We start from the raw sequence: 19,357 nt of genomic DNA, 5'->3' as shown, positions 1-19,357 counted from the left end.
TGTTTAGCTGTATTGGGGTTATCATTCTGGGAAACAGCACCCAGTGCTTGGAGAGAAAAGAAATTCTCTCTCTTCCTGGACATATTACTCAGAATAGCAGCAATGACCCAGGCATAGCCCAGACAGATTCTAACCTAACAGATGTGTGTGTTTTTGTACCATTATTGGGTCCAAGTATTAAAATAGGATCTTTCAATTCTCCTATGGAGACAATCAGAATGTGCTTCAGAAGCCCCTTCAGAAGAGCTTATTCCCCTAGAATAACCCCATAAACAATCAATCACCAAGGATTTACATGTCTGCTAGAACTTAGGCCCTTTGAGAGGTGCTAGAGATTTAAAGACAAAAATGAAGCAGGCCCTGTCACCGAGAAGCTTACCTTCTATTAGGGGTGACAATCTATACTTAAAGAATCATGTACAAAACAAGCACAATTAATTGTACAGGTAAGGGGTCATAGCCAGCAGGGATGGGAAAGGCTTTGTGTTAGGTTATGCTTCATCAGAGGGTTGGTCTGTCTGAGGATCAGCAAGAAGCACAGTTGGGCTGGACTTGTAAGAAGAGGAATGTTTTAATAAGATTAGAAAGGGAGTTCAGGCTTAGGCTGTGAAAAGTTTTAAAAACAAACAAAGGAGCTTATTTTTAATCCTAGAGCCAAAAGGAAGCCAAATTTACTGGGGAGAGTGACATGTTGGGGCCTGAATTAAAAAAAAAAAAATCCTTTGGAAGCAGTGTGTAGGCTGGATTGGAAAGCGGATAATTGAGGCAGTTGATCCAATAGAAGGCTACTGCAACAGTCTAGGGAAGAGGGGATGAAGGCCTGAATCAGGGTGGTAGCTTGTGAGTGGAGAGAAGGGGACAGATGCAAGGGATGTTGCAGAAATATAAATGACAAGACTTGACAGCTGACTCTACATGGGTGGTGGCGGTAAGGAGTCGAGGACAACACTAAGCATGCCAGCCTGTGTGACTAGAAGGATGATGGTGCCCTCAGTAGAAATGGAGAAGCTCAGAAGTGGGGTTGGTTGTCATCAGGGTAAAGAAACATCTAAGCACTGCCTCCTTCCTTTCTCTGTGCTGCATCTTATCATTTTCAACCTTGGATGGAGATATTCGGTCAAAATATTTGGAAAAAATATCTCTGCCAACAAGAAGGAGCTGGAGGTGGGAAAGGTCCAATTCTGGAACAAATTTCCAGATGCAGTCAGTGTAGGTGATTTTGGCATGAGTGATATGCAAATATCCGACACAGACTGTCACCACACCTCCCGGCAACAGAGCCCACACAATGCTGTCTTTGGACTCCAGCCTTAACATGACTTTACAATTCGACTCAACTAAAAGACTGAGAAGCTGAAATCTGTTTGGAAAGTTCCAGTACGGCATCTGTGTCCCTGGAGCACAGACTACCCAACACGGAAACGTGCCCTTGGGACAATTAGGCTAGACCAGGGCTTCTTAAATTTTTTCCACTTTCGACCCCTTTTTGCCTGAGAAATTTTTATGTGACCCTGTATATATAGGTATATAAAATAGGTATACATAACCTTTTACTGTTGCCAAATTTTCTGTGACCCCACATTCAATTATACAATCCTATATGAGATCCCATAGTTTAAGTGACCCACAGTTTAAGAAGCTTTTGGCTAGAAGACACTATAGTGAGTAACTGTATCCAAGAGTCCTGGGTAAGGGGACAGCCAGGTGGTGCAGTGGATAAAACACCGGCCCTGGATTCAGGAGGACCTGAGTTCAAATCTGTCCTCAAACACTTGACACTTATTAGCTGTGTGACCCTGGGCAACTCACTTAGCCCTCATTGCCCTGCAAAAAACCAAACCAAACCAACCAACCAAACAAACAAAAAAGAGTCCCGGGTAAGGAAGTGGCATGGCCCATACTGACACACGCTGGGCAAGTAAGAGGAACAAGAGCCAGAGTCGCCGCCTATAGCAAGGCTTACGGCCTTCCTGGGTTTACATTCTAATTGGCACAAATACACTGAGAATGACTACGGACACCATTATGAGACTGTCTCATCTAGAGACCCCTGCTATCAGTAACCAGTTTGAAAAACCCAGTTACAAAGTCAAAGCCAGTCTCTTATCTGAGAGGGTTTTTCATTTACTGCAGGCTGGATCATATTTTCCCAAGGCAAAGAAAGAACCTGTGTTAAGCCAATACGGTGAAATGCTTTACAAACTATGCCAATGACACCTGGTGAAAAGACATTGTTTCTCAAATAAGAACTTGCTGCTTCTGCCTTTTGCTTTGTCTCTCTCAGAGGGAGGAGGTTGGGGGGAAGGAAAGAAGTATGTACCCCTAGCTCATTCTCTGGCACTTATGTTTCACCTGCTTGTGGCTGAAAGACCAAAGATAAACTAACACCTCATTCTAAAAACACTCCTGAGTTCTCGGAAAGGTTTAAGGATATCACTGCTATTTTTTTTAAACCACGCTTCAATTACAGGAGTGTTCCAATCCAAAGCAGCCTGTGCCTATTAGGAATAAGGCACAGTGCTAGACTCCAGAGGTATACCAACCTCTGGGACTCAGCTCCTGTCTCATTAAATTGTCACTTACTTTTATCCAGTCTTGTTACTTCTTCCCGAGCCTGGTAACAAATATTTGTACAGACAGCCAGGATCTTTATGGCATAGCGTGATGCAGTTTGGCCTCCAGCCTAGATTTTAGATTTTTTTAAAAAAGCAAAAATAAGAATTAAAAAAATACACAATACAACCCCATCATCTGATACTCATATAGTTTAACCTTGCCTGGAAACCGGAGTCAACCACAGAGATTGTAGCAGCGGTTTATTGATATTTTATAAATGAGTATTCTATGAAAGGTGGTTTATATTTTTCTAAGGAACTTGGCTCAGATGAATGAATGAATGATTCATTTATTAAATGCTTACGGTGTGCAAAGTGTTGTGCTAAACAGTGGGGATACAGATGGAAAGTCAGTCCAACCCTGGTCTCAAGGAGCTCCCCTTCTAACAGAAGGCCTCATGGTCCTTAGGTTGCACTGCCAAAGCAATGTTCATGCCTCTTCCTTAATGGCATTTCTGCTGATAAAATCGTCAGTTTTGGACACTGAAACATTTGACAGCACCAAGGACCTTGGTGGCAAGCATTTGCTTTTCTGTGTCTGCAGTGGCTGTGACTTCTGCAGGAGTGGCAGCCAGGCTGGGCTGGAAGCATTGCTTTCCCCCAGGGTCCAGGGGAGTCATGGTGGTGGTGGTGGTCTGACTGTTCCACCCATGCTGGCTCCTCTCTCTCCCTCAGCCTGCACTGCTGCTCTAGGTCCTGCAACTCTCACTCTTCTCAACACTAGTCTTCAAGCCAGGCCCCTTGGAACAGATGTATGCCTGTTCCTCAATGTCCTCCCTGGTCAGTGAGCCCTGGGGAGGCTCCTAAGTGAACTGCTGAGAACAGAAGGAAGTTATCAAAGTGGCAGCCATGTCTGCCCCTAAAGAAAGAAATTATGAAGGCCTCCCCTGTAGAATCCCCACCAGAGAGCCGTTGTTGTCTTACTGAGGCCATCAGGCTGACAGCTCTGCAGGGAGAAAACCATGAACTCAAATCATTCCAAGAGGGGAAAACTGTCACACCATCATCTCTGAAATTCCAAAGCACAGCTTTAAAAAAAAAGTGTGTGTGTGTGTGTGTGTGTGTGTGTGTGTGTGTGTGTGTGTGTGTGTGTGTGTGAGAGAGAGAGAGAGAGAGAGAGAGAGAGAGAGAGAGAGAGAGAGAGAGAGCCCTTTTTAAAAGAGAGAGGTCACAGGATGATAGATGGAGATGTGAGAATGACCTGGGAGCTCATCCAGCATATTCCCCTCATTCTAATAATGAGAAAACCAACTTCCCAGGGCCACACACATACTAAGTGGCAGGGCCAGTGTATGTACTCAGGTATTTCCCACAACACTGTGCTGTTACCCATTGCTTCTAGGTTAGGCTCGAGTGAAAAGTGGGTGCCACAAGGGTCCACAAGAGTGGTAGATGAGTATAGTGGATAGAGTGCTCGTTTGGACTCAAGAAGATGAGTTCACATCCTGCCTCTGACACTTCCTAGCAGTGGGATTCAGGACAAGTCATTTAACTTCCAAGTGCTTCAGGAAACTCCACAGGCATTATCTGCTAAATTACAGAGGAGCTGAAGTTGCATTGGTGGAGGGAGCTCTTATCTTTAGGGTCTCTTCCACCGATGAATCAGAGAGCATTCATGTATAGGTGTGCGGTAGTTCCCAACTTCATTCATTCATTCATTCATTCATTCATTCATTCATTCAATAAGATTTTATTGAATACTGGCTTCCCCAAAACATTGCAGAGGCCTAGACAATATGGGAAGAATGGAGGAGCAGTAGAAGATACCCATAAGAAGTTCAGAATCTTAGTGCAGTGAAACTATAATGGCAAACTCACTGAACAAAGTCTATTGAAAAATTTAAAAACTGCTATCACTGCTAATGATAATAATGATTTTAGACTTCTAAAATAATATTTATAATAATAAAAAATTACAAATTATAACAATTAGACTCCATGAACTACAGGAACTTACAAACTCGCATTACCTTTAGAAACTTAATCATCGTCTTCATCACACCGGCTTTCACCGTCTCCTCAATGGCTTTCACAGAGGCTGAGAGGACCCGGCTTAGAACCCCAGCAGCTCTCTTAGGGGAAGAGAAAATAAAGGATGAGCAAGTGTTTTCTAAAAAACAAAACAAAACAATGATGGTCTTTAAGAGTTAATGAAGCTCTGACTTCTTTCATTTGGCAGATAGTTCGGTAATGCAAAAGCAATTATTAGTGTTGGAACCAAAATATGCACCTATAAAAATCTAATAGCCATATAATAGCTGGAGAATGCTGTTCTTTTTAATAAAGCTGTTGGGAGGCAACTCTAAGATCTCAAAGTTGCTTCCCAGCAGAGAGAAGCCCAGCATGCGCCAAGGCTGGTAGCTGCTCAGCAGAGCTTAGTTTAGTTTTGCAGAGAACCAAGGAGTTCCAGGCCTGGAGAGAGGAAGACAAACTGTAGGTGGCACTACAAGGTGCCAGTATCTATTAGTCATCATGCAACAGAAAGGGCTGCTATCCATTCCGGCAGAGGAAGAGCTCCCAGAGGAAGATCATCATTCCATGGGCAAAGACAGGGCTTAAAGGCACACCTTTGGGTAGCTAGCTGGTCTAGAAGTTATAACCTCAAATCTTTAATCAGAGTGGGGATGCAAGCCTGCAGAGCTGTGGTTAGCAGTGCTGGTGTCTGGGCAGGGACCACGAAAGACAATCTCCATTAAATGTTTAAGACAGGGGAAACTAGGTGGCGCAGTGGATAGAACACCGGCCCTGGAGTCAGGAGGACCTGAGTTCAAATCTGGCCTCAGACACTTGACACTTACTAGCTGTGTGACCCTATGCAAGTCACTTAACCCCAATTGCCTCACCAAAAAAAAAGAAAAAGAAAAAGAAAAAGAAAAAAGAAAAAATGCTTAAGGCAAATTCAGTGGGTGAATGGGGAGAGACCAGGAGACTCTCCAATGGAAGAGAGACCCTTGAATACTGTCCCATGTAGTAGAGATAAGAGACCTTAAAACACTGTGAGGTTACAGTTCTGGAGGCAGTGGACAGTTGTGGGCTCAGGAGTGACTCAGCTGGCGTGTGGTTGCTGCTGTGGGGAAGAAGGATGCCATCTAGTAGCTCCTAGTTTATCTAGCTATTCTAGGTAACTAGCCTCACCCTCTACAGCTTTATGTGCTAATGAGAGCCCCTTGTCAAGTTTCTGTTCATCTCAAATAGTGTATCCAAAGCTACTGGTTTTTAGAAACCAAGTGATCACTCAGTGATTCTCAGCCAGCATGCTAGAGAGAATTGAAAGACTCCCAGGGCCTTCTCAGAAGTGAATTACCTACTTGGGATGGCCCTAGGTTTAGAGGGTGGGCATTCTGTTTGGTTCTCAGGCTGCCTGGGGTAATGGCTCAGTTCTGAAGAGCTCCTGAAATTGCTGAGTTCTTCCAAGGTGGAGTCTGGAGGGAGCTATCCTTAACTGAAAGCTGAGAAGTTTCAAGGAAACCCTGAAAATAGCCAACATCTCTGGAAGGGTGACCTTGGCCAAGTCACCTAATCCTCTCCCCTCTCCCCGCACCTCAGGCCTTAAGTTCTTTACCTAGAAAATAACAGAGCTGGACTAGATGGCTTCTGAGGTCCCTTTTGGTTCTAAGTCTATGATCCTAATATCACATAAAGTCTCCTAAATGTATTTTGCTTGAGGTACAAAAGGAATCCATTGCAGTGACAACTTTACAAGGCCCACCCAAGTGTTAACTATACCCATGGAGCTATCTTAGGGATGGGGACAAAGGATCACAAATACACTTCTATTTTGTTCCTTGTGAGATGATAACACACACACATGTGTGGTAGTAACATTCCTCTCCTGCTGGACTATATCAATGACAGGCCCATCCCACCTCTCTTTTCCAAGCACTGGAAAAGGCATATACCCCTAGGAGACCTGAGGTCACCCTACATAAACAACTGCAGCATCACCTGGGCTAAACTTGTGAAAGATGGGATTCCAGATTAGAAGAGCTGGCCAATCCACTAAGTCTGTCTTAATATCATACATTTCTAGAAGAGCCAGGACTAGCAGCTACCTAGTGGGAAATACAAGGGCTTCTTTTAAAGAGTGTGTTTTACTAATACAAATATTTTTAATGCTAGAAAATTCTACTTTTCATAGCACAAATATATTGACATCATAGGTGACACAGTTTTCAAAGTCTATAATAGTTACATACAGGATACACATATGCCCAGGCTAGGGATCCATTTTTTTAATTCTGTGCCACACAGCCCAGGTATATGGACACACACACAAATAGGATGTACTTATTTTTACAATCTGGCTCATTTCCAAATCATACTAAGGCCTTTGCTGGATTTTCTTAGGAGAAGCTTACCGTCAGGATTCCACCATCTTCACTGTTCAGTAGAGACACACACTTCCTGCTCACCTCTTCTGCTAAAACCTGGCATAACAAAAAGGAATAAAATGGATTTAATAGGTTTTTTGATGCTTTGGGTAAAAATAGAGACATAATACCTATTAGATATGCAGGTAAAGTAAAACAGGGTGTGTGTGTGGGTCACTAATACCTTGGAAAACAGAATTGTGATGTAAAAGAATCTCCATAGGCTAGAATGATAGGTTAAACCAAATAGGATATCATTTTAATATGGAAAAATACAAAGTCCTTAATTTAGGTTCATTTCAACCAAACAGGGTGGTGGGAAGATGGCACAATAAGAATTCACTCAAAAAGAAGAAGCTTTAGTTGAATGGAAAATCAACGTTAGTCAACAGTGTGACACTCTAACCCTTCAGTGAATCTGTCAGGGGGGCCCAATGGCCCAGAACACAATTCATCCTTCCCTTCTTACTCTGTATCGTCCCATAAGTCCTCTACAGAAGGCCTACTAAAAATCTTGACATTGTGTTGATATCAATTGAGAATTAGAGCTGCTCATTAGTTTTACCCTTCCTTTACTACATGACTGACTCACCTCCATTACCAGTCCTACATGTCTCTAATGAAACCCTTTTTATTGATTCTGTGCAATTCATTGGTAATATGCTATAGCCTACTCTTACCTACCATGAGCCTCTCCATTACCCTCTGGATGACCCTACAACTTGGATTCTTTAGAGACTGGTATTCCATGATACGCAGGCAGCACCATTGGAAGAATATTCAAGTGAATCTATGATTTCAACAATATGGTTGTTCCCTCCAATAACGAAGATCACAATCCACCTGTCGGCCCATCCTCTGTGATTCTTGCCCATGTTGTCCTATAAGTTCACACTGGGAGTCCACCCAATTTGCTGGGAGCCTTTTTTGCTTCCTTCTGACATTGCAAAAATACCAGTGGACAATGTTCCCTCTAAGCTGTGTAGGTACACAACTGCACAGTGACTGAGATGGTCCCATTCACAATGAATTATTGCCACACAAGTGACATTTTCTTGTAAATACAATGCTGCTGCTAAGTCACCATTTACATGACTTTTTGTTTTCCTCTCGTGACACTCTATGTATTCTAATTGGTTAATCAACTGCTGTTGTATTGATCCAGTTAGGTCATGTGGTCATGACTGGCTGGAGGAGAGGGGCCTTAAGAACGAAATAGGTGGCTTTCCTATTTTCAAAGGGGTGGGAACACCATGACTGGCTGGAGCAATTGCTTTACTAAAGTCATCGACAGGCAGAAATATAAAGTTTATGTGATATAGACTGAAAGCCCTTCGTAGGATGATGTCACAATAGGACAAGGAAGGAAAAACATCCATGTGAATAGTGAATAATGATGTTAACATTTTGATGACATCCTTTACTCAAGTTCTTCCTTGAAGGTCCTCATTTGTTCTGAATTGTAGCCTGCTCACATCCATCCTGTTCCTCCCCACTGTCCTCTTAGTGATACTCACTCTTAATTTTTTTGGAGACGATTAAAAATGTGATACATGAATATAATGGAATATTACTGTGCCGTAAGAAAAATGAATAGATTTCAGGGAAGCATCCGCTTTATATGAAAAGAAACAAGGAGAATGAAATAAGCAGAATAAGGACATCAGTTTAACATATAGTGTGAGTGCAACAATATGAAGGGAAAACACAAAAACAGGAATGGAATCATTATGTGCACAAACACCATACCAATGACCAAACTTGGCCCCAGAGATGAGGAAAGAAGTACAATTCTCCAGTCTTTGTAGAGGGACGGAGCCAAGAGCATGAAAAATGTCATATACTGTCAGACTCAGCTGATTTGTTAGTTTTACTAAACTTGTTTTTTTTTCTCTTTTTGCTTTATTTTGTGTTGCTGAGCAGAGGAAGAAGGAAGGTAATAAAAGTAATGTAAAGGCAAATGGTATTAACATTAAAAAAGATGAGTTGTTTCTGAAAGAAATCTGGGGTCAATAAAGAAGTTCTGCAATTCCTTTAAGGTCTTCTGGTTCACTCTCCTTTTGTTTTCTGGTTTAATTCTGGGTCAAACTCATCTATTTTTACTCTCTGGTATGTGTGTGTGTGCATGTGTGTACACTCACATGTTCAAAGCTGCATGGCAGAATTGATAAAGAAGTGGCCTTGAAATCAAGCTCTGTCTTTGATATATACTAGCTCTCTGTTCTAGGCAACTGTCCCAGACTATAAACTGTAGAGAAGGTCTCAACCTGAATTATAGAGGGATTTTCCTTATCCAAGAGTTTCTTATACCAATGAAATTATAGACCCAGCCCTTTTCCCTGTCTATACCCATTTGCAGACACACTGATGAACGGGATGTCTAGATTGTCAATCTAACTATGTCATAATTTAGGCAATAAAGTATCTTCATCCATTTGTTGTTGTTTTTTCTTCTGTGAAGATGGCTCCCAGAAAACTCTCTCATGTTCTTGGACTTCACACAACCAGCAAAATGTTACCTGCACTGAAGAACTTCTAGAGGACTTCTGCCTCCATGGAACTTCCCTCTTCAACTTGGGCATCTGTGCTGGCTCTCCACGTCATTGGTGAAAATTTGCATTCAATACTCATCTCTCCATTTTGTTTTGCTTGAAATTAATGATCAGAGGTTCACTGATGAGCTTCTTTCTTTTACGTCTTTCAAGGAACCTTGAATAATTTTGGTGTATAAATGGGAGATATTTCGTTGGATGGGAGACTGCATCTTGCTCTGCCAAATGAAGTGTTTTGTAAGCAAAAAACAATAAGCAGAATGGCCTATTGTATTCTCTACATCTTCAGTTGACAAATATTAAGCACTCACCATGTGTCAGTCACCATGCTAGGTGCTGGGTAATGGTAAAAATATCGTGTGTTGTGCAATATGCCTTGAGAAAGCCTGACTCTATCCTAATGATTACCTTATCAGGGATACTCTTGACGTGGATTATGTCCATAAAAATTTCATATAAGTGGTAAAGTAGGCAGCATGTAGGCTAGTGGTTATCGATGTCCTCTCATTTGCATTTTTGGTATCAATAATGTTGAAGTTTGTTTAGCACCCTTTCATCTCCAGTCTGTGCATTTTCAGTGGCTGTTTCTTTGGAATGTTCTCCATCATTGACTCTGCTAATTGACTTTCTTCAGGACTCGGTTCAAATCCCACTTTCTCCAACAGACCTTTCTGGAGACACTGTTTACATCTTATATACACACAGTTGTTTCTATGTTGTCTCCCTAGTTAGAACGTGAGGTACTTGGGGGCTGCGACCATATCCCCAGCCCCTAGTGTAGTGCTTGGCACACAGAAAATGCTTGATAAATGCTTGCTAACTGGCAGGCAGTCTCTAAGAGCCTTGGTTTTCTTATTTGTAAAATGAGGGGGTCCCTTCTGCTTCTATAAGCTCATGATTCATGCGCTGGTAGACTGGATGACCCATCCAACCCATCCAACTCATAACATTGCTCAGTGAAGTGAGATATGCAGAGCTAGAACAACATTCCTAATTTCCATTACCAATACTGGATCAATTAATAGATGGTCACATAACATTCTTTTTGTCTTAGGAAATTAAAAAAGACCTAATGGAATAGTATGTGTCTCAAGGACTGTAGCCAGTTTGTACCTCAGTTATAGATGGAGATTCCAGGGACAAATTCATCATGAGACCTAGGGTTGCGTATAAGGTTTCCCGAAATAGAGCTATGTCCTCCTCACACTTCACCTTTAGAAAAAAGATAATTAAGATATGATCATTATGCCTCATGCCTTCAGAGTCAATCTATACTCTTTAAAATTTATATTTCTCAAGTGACTGGAATTGAGCACTTTTCCCTAGAGCTAACAAATGCTTTCTCCAAATCTGTCCAGCACCTTTCAAACTTAAGTTGCAAAAATGGGAAATTTATATTTAAAAAAGAATGATTGACAAGTGAATGCATGGTGAAGGGAAATTTATCTGGGAGCCTTTTAAAAAAGAGATTATAAGATGGCAGACCCACCCAGGTCAGGTGCCACACGTTGGAGGTAGCAAAGAAGGGGTGACCTTTTCAAATTACATCAGCCCTTTTCCAAGTCCATAAAGGACAATGAGATGCTTACTCCAAGACTTTCAGAGCTAGAGTACCAGGAACTTGCAGAGAAGGAAGAGGTAAATGGCCCCCACAGAGTTAACAGATTAGCTCCAAATAATAAACTTAATTTACCATGAGACCCAAACATGCGTCCCAGCATTCTCCACAATCAGACATCTGCTTTCTGATGGCAGCATCAGTGCTGAGGTTTCCCAAGATGGCAATGCACTGGCGAAGAGTTGATGGATAGGAGATCTCAGGAGTTTTCTTTAAGAAAAAGGGAAGGAAGGAGAGAGGCTGACTTCTCAAGGACAAAGATAATGATGACACAGCAAACTATTATGGTCACTTTTCACAGACTGACGAAAGGCCCAGGATTCAGAATTTATCCTGATTCTGCCTGAGGCCCCTCAGCAGAGTGGTAGTAGAAAGGTGTGCATTTGTTGGGTAAGGACAAATTTCCAAATACTCTTTTAGGAAACAGCTACAGTTACTCTACCTCTGCCTCATCAACCCAAGTGTGGTACAACTCTCCTACTGATGGAGCAGACTATTCTAATGAATTCAACAAATACTAAATGCTCTGTTGTGGTAAATTCTGGAAGAAAATACAAAATCTAGAAAAAACGGTCCCTGCTCTCATGATACTTATAGTCTATTGACATACATAGACAAAAAGACATATTACTGATAACTGTAACACACAAAAAGAAATCATACAGGTATCAGAGATGTGCAAACCAAAGGGAGAGGTGAGAGGTGAGAGGACATCATAGAAAGCTGGTTTTCTGAAGATGGCATTCAAATTGAGATCTAGAAGTTAGGTAGGAATTTAATAGGTGAAGAGAGCAGGGGAGAACATTCCAAGCACAGGGTAGAGCACGTACAAAAGCAGAAAGATGAGAAATCAGGGAGCATATTTGGAGGAGCAGAGAATAATTCACGTTGCTTAGAGCAAAGAATGTATGGAAGAAATATGAGATGTAGAAAGTAGGGTGGCCCCGGACTGGGGAGGGCAGTGAATGTGGGCAAACCAGTTTAAACTTTTCTCGGGGGACAAGAGGAAGCCATGAATGCTTTCTGAAAACAGAAGAGATATAACTGGCTAGAACACATGAGAGAGATTATTCTGGGAGGAGTGTGAAGGACGGAATGGAAGGGGCAACAAGCAAAGACTGAAAGATCTATTATGTGGCTACAGCGGTAATACAAGCAGGTGGCCTGTAGTGATGGAAAGGCAATTGGGTCATCCTTAAAGATAATAACACAGTTTCAAACATGAGAGACTAGATGAATGGTGATTCCACTGACAAAAAGGAGGAGGAGCAGATTTGAGTCCAAACAATGCTTTGGACATCTTGAATTTTAAGTGCTGCTGGGAAACCCAGGTGGAAATGTAGGCCAGGATAGTGGAAGAGAAGTTAGGGCTAGAGATCTGGGAGTGGTTCCCATAGCAGTGAGAACTGAGACCCATGGGATTAATGAGGTTGCCAAGTGAGGGCATGCAGAAGGTAAAGGGAAGATGGAGTCTAGGACAGAATCTTGGGGATTATATATTTAAAGGAGTGAGGAAGAGGTCCAGGCAACAGCAAAACTGGCAGAGAAGAATCAGGGAAGTGAACGACCAGGAAAGTGTGGTTTGTCTTAAAGGAGAAAAGAAAGAATTATCCAGGAGCATGGGGTGTTCAACAGCATCATAAAGGTAAAAAAGGCTTTTGGTGGCACGCTTTGCATGCTGCACTGATAGAGATAAGTAGGAACAAGAGATTGATGGAAGCTGCTGCATTCTCTCCACCTGCTACTTGAGAGGTATTCTCAAACCGGCTTTCTCTGCCCGTAGCTAACAAAACATATCCACATGCCTCCCCCACCTGAAGTTGCTCTACTAACTAAGGATTTGTGTAAATTCCAGTTGTGCACAAATCATTAATCAGGCTGTGAAACGGCAGGTCTCTGTTTGACAGTATAAACCCTTTCTAAACAACTACTTTCATGTTTCTCTGTATGTTTGCTACAAACAATAAAGACGAGACTTTGCTTACCAGTATACTTATGAGTGTGAGAAGACCACGTAGGTTGGTTTGTACCCAGGTTTTGAATCTGTTGGTAGGAAAAATCAGCTATCAATCTTATTTACATAATGTAAATTTCAATATAAATCAGTGTTGTGGATAATGGAACAATCAATTATAACTTGATTCTATGCAATGACATGCATTTTGCACATATCCTGTATACGCTGGAAAATATCTCTGCTTTAGAATGTGGTTTTACATTTGTAAGTCTAGAAAGCTGCCTTTGATATTAAAGCACAAATCTTGGATGGAGGCTGTCATAAGCCTAGTTGCCAGAATGCTTATCCTCTGCAAGCTGCCTTATCCTATCTCTCACTGAGTCTATATGCTATGTGCAAAGCAAACATAAGATGAGGTCCAAAGATGTTGATTCATCACAAGCCATTAGGGAAGCCCATGATGCAAACAGCCTTCTGCTGTGATAGGGCAGCTATTACACATTCCATACCCATACCATCCTGCCACACTTCCTCCCAGGATAAGGGCTCAGCTGTTTTGAATAAAGTGGGAATTTGTAAACTACCCACCCTAAGATTCTCTTTTTAAAAATATATGATAATGATGCCAAGTTAGGAACAATATCATGAAAAGTGAGGCCTGAGGTCTACAGTTTCTCATCTTCCTCTAATCCTACTCAGGTTAATGATGACTATTGTTACTGTTTATTCCAAAGGTAGGGACTATTACTTTTATTGTAGAGAAAGTGATCTGCTCAAGCCTAGTGGCCTTTCCTGAGTGGCAGACATCACATTACCTGTTCCCTTCTTTTAGGATTACACCCCGGTGGGCTGAGGAAACAGGCCATGGCCCACAGAGACGTGTGTAGTTAACCACTGCAGGAAACGCCTAGGAGTCATCACTTCCATTGATACTATGATTGTGAGAGTTTGCAGCTTGGTTCAGCCCACTTGTTCCTACTACTGGCTTAAAAATCATGCAGAAGACTGGAAATTAAAGGGAAAGGAATGACCATTTCCAGAAGTAAAAATTACCTTTCTTCCAGGGCTAAATCAGTAAGTAGTTGCATTGCAGCTTGGGCCTCCTTCTCTTCTGAAATACTGACAAATGCCACAAGGGCCTGAAGCAACCTGTAAAAATTCACAAACAGTGTTGGCTCTTCAACCAATCTGTACCTCCAGAAATATGAACTGTTTGAGAGCAGCCATGAAAAACGTAGCTCATTTTGATCGTGGCTATATTACACTGAAATATCTCTTATTTCTAGGCAGGTGAGCATCTTACATAGCTTAAAGACACAAGACGTGGTCCCATTTTTGTTACTCTCCAGAGAAAAAGAGTCCATAACTTCCCCAGGGATGTGTTTCATGCTTCCTTACTGTAATAAAGGTATGCACGCAAGTATGCAAGCAAGCATAAGGTAATTCATCCAATATATTTTGTAATTATATCTTGGTATTTTCCCAGAAGGTCTATATCGCCAAGATAATTCACTTGTATGAGGAAATCCACTTTTTTAAAAAAAATCAAGTATTTGTTAAGTGCCTTCTACCTGGCAGGCACAAAAGGTGAATTATTCTATAAAGACTTTACATTTTAATGAAGGAAACAAGTACATATACAATATAGAGCATAAAGTGAATAAATACAAATACATTTTTGTTGCTGTTGAGTTGTTTTAGTTGCATCTTACTGCGATCCCATTTTGGATTTTCTTGGCAAAGAGAATGGTGTGGTTTGCTATTTCCTTCTCCAGCTCATTTTACAGATGAGGAGACTGAGGCAAATAGAGTTAAAGTGACTTGCCCAGGACCACACAATCAAGTCAATATCTGAGGCCGGATTTGAACTCATGAGGATGAGTCTTCCTGATTTCAAGCCCAGTGCTCTATCCACAGTGCCACACAGCTGCCTATACAAATATATGTGAAGTAGTTTAAAGAAAGTAACTTGGGAGGGAAGGCATTAGCAGTGGAGAATCAGCAGAGGTTTCATGCATAAAATGGTGCCTAAGCTGCACCCTAAAGGCAGGGAAGAACTCTCTGCATTGGAGGAAAGGAAGGTATGCGTTCCAGGTGGGTGGCACAGCTTGTGCAGCAGAAATGAAGTGTCATAGAGAGAAGAACAGAAAAGACCAGTTTGGCTGAACTGCAGTGTGTGGGAGGGGAAGTAATAGCCAATAAGGCTGAAGAGATAAGTTGTAGTAATGAAGGTAAGAAAGGGCTTTAAAATCTAGGGAAGAGTTTAAATGTAGGCTTTATAAACTCTGGGGGTCCAAACATTTAGATCTATCTCTTCATAGGATTCATAATGTTCCCACCTCCAGAGTCCCAATTCTTTTCCAACCTGATGCTACTCCCAAACAGTTCTATGAGGGTATATTATATTGGAGCAGCTGTCTTTGGGTTATAGTGTTGCAAATGGAAAGCTGATGCAAATATTCAAGTAAGCCATGACTTTGGTCCAACACCCTAGGGCTCTGCACAATAGCCTAATGAGATAAAATGATAAGAACACCACTCCAGTTCCTGTTGGTTCCTACTTCTCTCTCCCACCTCCCAAGTGAGGAAAAAGGTTTAAGGGACAGCACACATCCTTCACAAAGAGGTGTATCCACAGTGCCTTGCCCTCCTTCTAAGTCTCATTTCATTAGAGGTTCCATTACATCTTTCTCTCGCTCTCTTTTTAATTGCACAACATTAAAAAGTAGAGTGGGCATAAAGGCAATAGACTGAGGTTTCTTTCACTGGCTAATGAGATGGTAGAGGACTCATGGGGTGATCATAGACTTCATTTTTCCAACTCACTGGAAAAATTCAAATAGGAACTCAAGAAATACTACAATTAATTAGGAGAGGGAAGTCTATGATAACTGTTTCTACATTTCCTGAAATTAAAAATGTTTTTGGAAATTTTTAAAAATAGATCTATGATTTCTTTTTGATCTGGGAGTCTGCCTCCCCCACCCCCCACCCCGGGCTGCATTTGTGCAGAAATCAACCCATCCATGCCTGACCATCCTCTATGGCTTTTCTCCATGTCTTCTCATAATATGTTCTTTAGTGACAATTTAAGAGGACAGAAACAGGGCTCCCTTCCTTCCTTCCTCCCCTATAATGCAGAATGGGGACTGGAGGCCCACCTCTTCCCTCTGGATGTTATACTGGCCTAAGAAGGAACTGTCCTGTGAAGGGTCTGACACTGGACCAAGGTGGGGCTGAGCTCCCCTCTGTAAACTACATAAGCCAGATCTGGGAGTTGAGGGTAAGAAGACCCACACCAAACACTCATAGCAATTTTGGCCTTTGTCCTCAAAGGCCATTCAACTCAATCAAGTGAAAAGAAAGTTAGACTTGAAGTCAGGTGATGTAGCTTTAAATACTGGCTCTGATGCTCATTAGGAAACAACTAAGAACACATGTGTTATGGTGGCCCAGAAAGCTGATGGGATCCTGGGCTGCATTAGCAAGCCTGGTATTCAGGAATAAGGAGGTGATGTTCCTCCTGAATCCTGACTTGGTTTGATCACAGCCAAGGGCATGTATTCAGTTCTGGCCACCACATTTTAGGAAGGGCACTGATTGGCTAAAGATTGTCCACAGGCAGATTACCAGTATGGTGAAGGATCTTGAGATCTTGCCATGAGGATGGTTGAAAGGAATTTGGGGTGTTCATTCTGGAGAAGATTTGGGGGTGCAGTAGGGATGATAGATATCTTCAAATATCTGAAGGGCTATCACATGGAAAAGACAATCGATTTCTTTTCCTTGGTCCTTGTTCTGCTATAACATATACACAAATAAGTGTGATATGAAGTAGAATGTAATATGGTGAAGACAACTAGAGCAAAATGAGAGAGATCTCTTTCAGCTGAGGGGGTTCAGAAATAACTTCATGGAGAAGGTGATACCTGAGAGTAGTCAAAGAAGATAATTTCAATGGATCAAGATGTGAAAGGTCTAAGTTCCAAGCATGGGAAATAGCATGAATAAATACAGACACATTGGGAATGAGAATGAGATCCCAGGAGAACTAGTCACTAGTTTGGTTAGAATATAAAATTCATACAAGGAGGCGGCACAAATATAAAACTGGAAAAGTAGGTTGGAGACAGATCATAGTGGGCTAAGGAGTTACAAATTTATCCCATAAGGGAAATGTAGCTATTGAAGGGATTTGATTAGAGGAGTTACATGGTGTGGTAAGGCCTGATTGGATCCATCGAAGCCAGGGACTCTTTTACCCTCAAAGACTTCTTGGAAAGAGTAACTGCTGCTTTTTTTTTGCACGATGCAGAACCACAAAACAATGGCTTATACCAGTGAAGCATCGTCACCCAGCTTAGCACCAGGATCCAAATTCCCTTAGTGTTGAAAACCCCTCTGTCCTCAGAGGCACCTCCCTCCAGAGGTATTCTGCTAGATGTTCTGTCCTTCCCTACTATAAAAACTCCAGCCATCAGATGCTGGTAGGCCAGCCACAAGTTGAGCTGACGGATGTCACTCCTTGCTAGGTGAGGGGGTTGCATAGGGAGCACCTGCCAAGAACAATGGCACTGATATACTGGTGTTATTATAGGACATACTGATGGAGGGACTGAGGTGCTGCTTACTGCACTAACTCCTAATGCTCTCTTCTCCTGATTTGTGAGAGTGATCACCTAGTCTCAGAATGAAGATCTATGCTCGAAATACTCTGGGCCTTAATTGTCTATGTATGTCTGAGTGGAATGCCTCAGAAGCCTAGCTAGGAAACTGTTCCATGGGAAGTGAATGGCCATCCCTGCAGCTTTAATTGGGCAGGTGAGCACAGCTCCTTCCCAAGGACATATAGTCAGACCTGGACATTTGGAAGGTTATTTTCACAGCTGTGAAGGAAGGATTGGAGGTGGGAGATACTATAGGCAGAGAGACAGGCTATGAGACCAACAAGAATGCAGGGAAAGGGGCTGTGCAGCAGAAGAGGGCAGACAGATGTTGGGGAGGTTCTGGAGGCAGCCTTGACAAAGAGGTGGAAGACAGGGGAAAGTCAGGTCCCTCTGGGTTTTCTGTCTTGTGGTGCCATGAATAGAAACAGGGAGGTTGTGACAAGGGACAGGTTTGGGAGGAAAGATGAGTTTGCTTTGGGAATATTGAGTATGAGATGTCGGTGGGATATCCAGGTGGAGATGCTGGTGACATTTCTATAACATTTTAAGATTTACAAATGGCGCATGTGTATCATCTTGTTTGATCCTCACAATCTAAATGTAGGACTAAAGCTTAAGGGAGAATTCAGGGCTAGAAATAGAAATCTGGGAGCGGTTAGTACCGAGGTGACTGAGACCACAGGAATGGATAAGCACCAGGAGTATACGCAGAGAGAAGCAGGCCAAAGGCTGAGTCTTGTGGGACACTTGCCCCGAGAAGCCTGGGAAGAGGAAGATGAACTAGAGAAGGAACTGGAAAAGGGCTGTGAGATAGGGAGAAACAAATGGCAATGTCCTAGTAGGTACAGGGGCATTAGATGCTAGAGAAGTCGCAGGTGAGGACCAAGAACCTTGATGGGCTGGGAACCGTGGGTGGCTTAGTTTTACCAGATCTGCCCTGTATGCCTCCCAAGGTAGGTAAGGTAAGGTAAGGGAGGTGCAGGCCCCTCAAAGGTGAAGCAGTTCCGTGTTGACATCATTGCCTGCAGGACCAAAGACAAGACATAGCCTGGTCCCTTTGTCCCTTTCTAGTCTTCTTTTGCATCATTCCTCTCATCCAACTCTGAGTTTCCATCCTACTGACCCACGCACAGTTCCACAGACACGACCCTGTACCTCTCATTTCTGTGCCTTTGCCCTGGCTGTGCCCCCTGCCTGGCATGCTCTCCCTTATCCCTTCTACCTCTGGTAATCCCTGCTTTCCTCTAACACTTTGCTCAAGAGTCACATTCTTTTTGAAGCCCCCAATAAAAATCGAATTAGTTGTATCTCTATTGTGTTTGTATCCATGTGCAACACTAGATAGGACGGAACCTCCTTGAGGGCAGGAGCCCCCTTTTCACAGCTGTCCTTGTCTCTCAACACCTCTCAGCACAGGGCATCACATGTAAAAGTACTTAATAAATGTTTAACGATCGCTAGTTGTTGTTGTTGTTATTATTACTGTTATTTTTGTTGAGAAAACCCGCAGGACAGAGTAGGTGTGGTTAAAAGAAAAGAGTAACACCTCACGTATTAGGGAAACTCGTGCCTCATTCT

The 19,357-nt window shown here is 42.3% G+C and overlaps 1 protein-coding gene across 7 annotated transcripts in view; it reads right to left on the bottom strand.

The window, feature by feature from the left end:
• Positions 1 to 19,357, bottom strand: part of TTC12 (tetratricopeptide repeat domain 12) — a 56,689-nt gene that overhangs the window by 3,647 nt on the left and 33,685 nt on the right. For 5 of the 7 annotated variants that reach the window (XM_043995191.1, XM_043995189.1, XM_043995190.1 and 2 more), the window contains 7 exons: positions 14,166 to 14,261; positions 13,141 to 13,198; positions 11,231 to 11,365; positions 10,651 to 10,749; positions 6,974 to 7,042; positions 4,586 to 4,687; positions 2,584 to 2,683 (listed from right to left, as the gene is read on the bottom strand). In XM_043995191.1, the coding sequence (XP_043851126.1) occupies positions 2,584 to 2,683; positions 4,586 to 4,687; positions 6,974 to 7,042; positions 10,651 to 10,749; positions 11,231 to 11,365; positions 13,141 to 13,198; positions 14,166 to 14,261 (659 nt within the window). The remainder of the gene's footprint in view (positions 1 to 2,583; positions 2,684 to 4,585; positions 4,688 to 6,973; positions 7,043 to 10,650; positions 10,750 to 11,230; positions 11,366 to 13,140; positions 13,199 to 14,165; positions 14,262 to 19,357) is intronic. The other 2 variants (XM_043995193.1, XM_043995194.1) reach the window with 2 other exon arrangements.

This window comes from Dromiciops gliroides, chromosome 3, assembly GCF_019393635.1.
Source record: "Dromiciops gliroides isolate mDroGli1 chromosome 3, mDroGli1.pri, whole genome shotgun sequence".
Classification (NCBI taxonomy): Eukaryota; Metazoa; Chordata; class Mammalia; order Microbiotheria; family Microbiotheriidae; genus Dromiciops; species Dromiciops gliroides.
Note: the sequence above shows the minus strand (reverse complement) of the source record. Positions and strands in the feature narration are given on the sequence as shown.